At 38.2% G+C, this 6,223-nt stretch overlaps 1 protein-coding gene across 1 annotated transcript in view; it reads left to right on the top strand.

The window, feature by feature from the left end:
• Window positions 1–6,223, top strand: part of ALMS1 (ALMS1 centrosome and basal body associated protein) — a 197,964-nt gene that overhangs the window by 28,033 nt on the left and 163,708 nt on the right. Inside the window, exon 3 of the mRNA XM_059405835.1 lies at window positions 3,562–3,757. Coding sequence (XP_059261818.1) covers window positions 3,562–3,757 — 196 coding nt within the window. The remainder of the gene's footprint in view (window positions 1–3,561; window positions 3,758–6,223) is intronic.

Raw genomic sequence — 6,223 nt, 5'->3', positions numbered from 1 at the left:
ATATATACAATGGAGTATTATGCCTCCATCAGAAAGGATGAATACCCAACTTTTGTATCAACATGGATGGGACTGGAGGAGATTATGCTGAGTGAAATAAGTCAAGCAGAGAGAGTCGATTATCATATGGTTTCACTTACTTGTGGAACATAAGGAATAACACGGAGGACGTTAGGAGAAGAAAAGGAAAAGTGAATTGGGGTAAATTGGAGGGGGAAACAAAGCATGAGATACTGTGGACTCTGAGAAACAAACTGAGGGTTTTGGAGGGGTGGGGGTTAGGTGAGCCTGGTGGTGGGTATTAAGGAGGGCATGGATTGCGTGGAGCACTGGGTGTGGTACATAAACAGTGAATCTTGGAACACTGAAAAAAAATGAAGGAGAGTTCAGTAGTTCTGAGGAGAGAAAAGTGTAGTCATTTCAGCAAGTCAGTTCAGCAGGAAAATATAGTAGGATTTCTAGGCAATTCTGAGTGCCCTTGAGGTTTAAGGTCATTACTTTTTTTAAAGATCCTCCCAATCTTTTTTTTTTCTTTTTTATAGATTTTATGTATTCGTTTGACATAGAGAGAATGACAGGGAGAGAGGGAACACAAGCAGGGGGAGTGTGAGTGGGAAAAGCAGGCTCCCTGATGAGGAGGGAGCGCTGCGGGGCTTGATCCCAGGACCCTGGGATCATGACCCCAGTCCAAGGTAGAAGCTTAACGACTGAGCCATCCAGGCATCCCTAATATCATCAATTTAAGGGAAAAACGGTTTGAGTTTTGTGCTTTACTCAGCAGTGCGCCACTGCTTTGTTCGGATAAGGAGAAGGTTCGACTAGAGAACTGAGCTTTTACCAGGCAAATAGGATAATGGGAGAAGAGTGCAGGAAAGTTAAAGATGTTTGCAAGGCAGTGGTTATAAGGATGACTCTGAACTCTCAGAGTGGTAAAGAAGGAAATACAGGGGGCACCTGGGTCGCTCAGTGGGTTAAAATAAAGCCTCTGCTTATGGCTCAGGTCATGATCCCAGGGTGCTGGGATCGATCCCCACATCTGGCTTTCTGCCCCCCAGGGAGCCTGCTTCCTCTTCTCTCTCTCTCCCTCTGCCTACCTGCGATCTCCCTCTGTCAAATAAATAAATAAAATCCTTAAAAAAAAAAAAAAGGAAATACAGGAAAAGAAAGGAATTATGAAAAGTCTAAATGTATTAGGATAATTGTCTTAATGAGGTTAAAGAATTACTGAGGTTGAGCTAGAGTAGAGTGCTCTGACTAGGCCAGAGGATGGGCAGGAGAGCCAACAGATAACCTGTCTCTTTGGAATGAGGAATAAACTGTGGGACCAAGTTCAAACCATGCTCGAGGAGACTGAGAGGAGTTGGGGACTAGAGATTTTTTTGGTAGAGTCACACAATGACTGGAATTCCCCTGCTTTTGAACACTTCTTTGGTTCACTGTGCTCTATAGAATGGAGTACTCTCAAAAGAAAAAATTTAAAATTAATCACCTTTTGTTTCCAAGTATTGAAAACACGATTTTGATGTTCTGGGTTGGACTAATTTATCCAGCATAGCAGGGATTGAGATATTCTGGAATGTCAAAGGTCTACTGTTCTATAATCCCAGAAGCTATAGATGAGTTTTTTTCCCTGCATATATTCATATAACTGATAGTAAACAGTGGATAGTTGTGTTTTTTTTTTCTTAACTTACTAAAAGAACATGTAATTAGTGAATTTTAAGTAATGGTAATTTTAACTAATAACTTCAAAAATGAAAGTGTTTGAGAAAATCATTCTGTATTATAATACATCTTTTTATAGATTTTGGGTTATTTGAGAATAAGAAATTTATACTCTCTTAAAACATTTGAAAAAATAAAAAAATAGAAAAAAGAAAAAAAAAAGAAAACATTTGAATTGGTTAAGAAAGAAAAGTTCAGGGGCACCTGGGTGGCTCAGTGGGTTAAAGGCTTTGCCTTCAGCTCAGGTCATGATCCCAGGATCCTGGGATCGAGCCCTGCATTGGGCTCTCTGCTTAGCAGGGAGCCTGCTCCCCACCCCCCCGCCCCCACCTGCCTCTCTGCCCACTTGTGATCTCTATCAAATAAATAAAATCTTTTTTTAAATTTTGGGCTTTCTTTATTTTTTTAAAAAGATTTTATTTATTTATTTGATAGACAGAGATCACAAGTAGGCAGAGAGGCAGGCAGAGAGAGAGGCGGTGGAAGCAGGCTCCCTGCTGAGCAGAGAGCCCAATGTGGGGCTCAATCCCAAGAGCCTGAGATTATGACCTGAGCTGAAGGCAGAGGCCTAACCCTCTGAGCCACCCAGGTGCCCCATAAATAAATAAAATCGTTTAAAAAAAAAAAAGAAAAAAGAAAGAAAAGTTCAGTAATAGACTTATTTACAAACCATGAAAATCAATAGGTTGAGGTGCCTGGGTGGCTCAGTTGGTTAATCGTCTGCCTTTGGCTCAAGTCATGGTCTTGGTCTTGGGATCAAGCCCTATGTTGGGCATTACGTTCAGTGTGGAGTCTGCTTCTCCTTTTCCCTCTACCCCCTCCCCCTGCTCATGCTCATTCTCTCTCTTTCTTTCTGTCTGTCTCAAATAAATAAATAAAGTCTTAAAAAATATATAGGACAAGTTTACGGAATAAGGTTAGAAAACAAAGCAAGGCATTTGAAAATCCTGATCAATCTTAAGAATATGTATGAGTGAAAATGTTAAGAGTGCTTGCAAATATGATTAAAATCTGATCTACCATTGCCAAGTAGGAAATGTACTAGAAAGAAATTTAGTACATTATCAGACTTAATTGGGAAAAAAAGATACTGTATTATAGTTTGATCAAATATAGAGTTCATTCCTAATCAAATTAATTAAATATGAAAGTAAAAGTGTACTTTCATAGCATGGTAGGAAGAATATCTTCATTAACCAATACAAAATTTAAAAGAAAAATGCCGATAAAGTTGTTAACCATTTGTCTTTTTTAAAATTTAAATTCAGTTAGACAACATATAGAACCTCAGTAATTTCAGATAGTCTTTAATTCAACATTGGTACTTAGTGTGATCTGTGGATTGGTGCCAATCCATGAATTGGTTGTTTCAGGTCTATCAAGAGATAAGTACAAGAATATAGAAGTAGTTAGAAACTTTTAAAAATTTGACAGTAATTTTGGTTTTTAGAACTAAAAATTGGACATTTGGCCTTCTGTTTTATAATTTTGGCTTATATATCTTTTACATTTAATTTTGTAATTCAGATTTGTAATCAAATTGTAGGATTTCATGTAGAACCAAATATAGTGAAGAGAACTGTTAAAGAATAACAGAAATGCTAGTGATATAACACATTAAAAGTGGGTAGTGATGGGAAGAGCTCTAATGTAGTTAATTTTGTGAAAAATATACAGAAAGAACAGTTTTACTTTCTCCAAAAACACTATGATGAGAATGTTATCACACAGAAGCCAAATACTACATGAGTTAATGGATATTTGTATCTAAATATTAATGTATATGGTAACTTGGTCAATGATTTAGCATATTTTCCTTCAAAATTATTGTTTTAGAGAACAGAATGTTGGCAGTATCTTCCTCAAGAGATGGACTCTTCTCACACCTTGGATATAACCCAGACCAGGTTTAATATGAGAGAGGAAGGGACCGAAGTGACAGACCTCACCTCTGTGGAGGAAGGTATATTGACCCAACCAGAAAATGAAGGAAAGGAATCCAAGAGAGGTCTCTTATGTTCGCCGCTGCTAGGTAATGCCTCTTTATTTTTAACTAGTAGTAATAACATATTTATAACATACTTTGGGGGGATGTTGGGTCTTGCATCTAAATCTCTTTTTCTTTCTTTTAGGTTATTTATTTTAGAGAGCGTGCAAGCGAGCAGGGGGTGGGGAGAAGTAGAAGGAGAGGGAGAGAGAATCTGAAGCAGACTCTGCAGTGATTACAGAGCCTAACTCGAGGCTCGATCTCTCCACTGCAAGATCATGAGCTGAGCTGAAACCGAGTCAGACGCTTAACTGACTGAGCCACCTAGGCACCCCTAAATCCTTTCATGAATTGAGGAGCTCTGTAGAGCCATCCTCAAAGGTATTAGCTTAATTTTGGTTTTCTACACTGACCATCTGGTCTAGTTATGTGTACCTGCCCTTCATTATGTCCTGTTGCTCACAGAAGGTAGAAAGGTGATAACTTCCTCCCTAGTGGGTATACCTCCTTGGCCTTGAGGTTGTGGATTTTTCCTTGGGGTAAACTATATATTATCTTTTGACAACATCTCTCGCAATGGAACCTCCATGATCCTTAAAAAACAAAATAAATGCTTACAAGCTTGCTTCATTAGATTCTTTTTTTTTTTTTTTTAGATTTTTAAAAATTATTTTTATTAACACATAATGTATTATTTGCCCCAGGGGTACAGGTCTGTGAATTGTAAGCCTTATACACTTCACAGCACTCACCATAGCACATACACTTCCCAATGTCCATAACCCAACCACCTTCTCCATACCCTCCTACCCCAGCAACCCTCAGTTTGTTTTGTGATATTAAGAGTCTCTTATGGTTTGTTTCCCTCATGATCCCGTCTTGTTTCATTTTTTCCTTCCCTACTTCCCAATCCCTCCACTCTGCTTCTCAAATTCCTCATATCAGAAATTTATCAGGAATTATCAGGAATGATAATTGTCTTTCTCTGATTGACTTATTCCGCTCTACATAATACCTTCTAGTTCTATCCACGTTGTTGCTAATGGCAAGATTTCATTTCTTTTGATGGCTGCATAGTATTCCATTGTATATATATATACCACTTTTTCTTTATCCATTGCTTCATTAGATTCTTAGAATTAGTTAAGTCGTATGTTATTCTCAGTTTTCAGACCCTAAAAGTGAGATAAAGAGGTTAAATGACTTGTCTGAGGTAGATCTTACTGGTTTCCTCTGCTTAATATGGCACTGATTTATTAGCTCTTTACAAAAGGTAAACGTGAAGTACCTTTCAGATTATCAGGGTGGGAGATAGAATTGTGTTATTACTACTTTGAATCGTGTGGGTATAGAAGAATGGTTAACCAGTATGGTGATTTCAGTTTTTTATGCCTAAATGATAATTAAGGCAATATTATTTTGTTCTTATTTTTGTTTTATTCAGCCACCCCCCCCCCCAAAAAAAAAAAACGCTTCTCAGCCTTTTGGCTAAGATCAAGTATAGAATTAGCCTTGACAGTGGAATGAGATTTAACCATGATGTTATCTTGTCAGCGTTTTGTAGAGGAGCGCCAATAGGAGTTAATTCAACAAGTTTCTTTTTTTTTCTTTCAAGATTTTATTTATTTATTTGATAGAGCACACAAGTAGGCAGAGCGGCAGGCAGAGGGAGAGGAAGAAGCAGGTTCCCTGCTGAGCAGGGAGCCCGGTGTGGAGCTCAGTCCCAGGACCCTGGGATCATGACCTGAGCTGAAGACAGCTGCTTAACTGACTGAACCACCCAGGTGTCCCACAAGTTTTTTTCAAACATAAGTCAAGGTTATTCAGATCAGAATATGGGCACCAGTGTGTTTTATGATGTAGACCATCAGAGTCCATTTTAGTATCACATTTTAAGAAAGAATGTTGACAGTGGGGCTCCTTGGTTGTTCAGGCAGTTGAGCTTTTGACTCTTGATTTTGGCTCTGGTCCTGGGATCCGGCTTCATGCTTAGCTTGGAGACTGTTTGGGATTTTCTGCTTCTCCCTCTGCCCCTCCCCACCTCACATACTCTCTTTTTCTTTCTTTAAAATAAATAAATGAATAAAAAGATTTTTTTTTTAAAGAAAGATATCGACAGCACAGCAGTTCCTTTTTGAGAGGAAATGAGTTTGACAGTAGATCAAAGAGAAGACTTTGTTATGATCAGGTGTTTGAGGGGATGTCAAGCTAAAGAGGAAGGAGTTTACCTTTCATTTATTCACTCATTTGCTTAACAAATATCTAAGTGCTTATAGTGTGTTTAATGCTAGGGATATATAGATGAAAGCTATTTCTACTCTTGGGAAGACTAGTAAACAGAAAAATAACAGTACCATGGGATTGGTATTATAATGATCTGGTGCAAGGATCTGATTTTGTACTGGCCATGAGCTAAGAATAGTTTTTGGATTTTTTTTTTTTTAAAGATTTTATTTATTTATTTGACAGACAGAGATCACACATAGGCAGAGAGGCAGGCAGAGAGAGAGG

Source organism: Mustela nigripes, chromosome 7 (assembly GCF_022355385.1).
Source record: "Mustela nigripes isolate SB6536 chromosome 7, MUSNIG.SB6536, whole genome shotgun sequence".
In the NCBI taxonomy this organism is placed as follows: domain Eukaryota; kingdom Metazoa; phylum Chordata; class Mammalia; order Carnivora; family Mustelidae; genus Mustela; species Mustela nigripes.
This window is presented reverse-complemented; position numbering and strand designations above follow the sequence as displayed.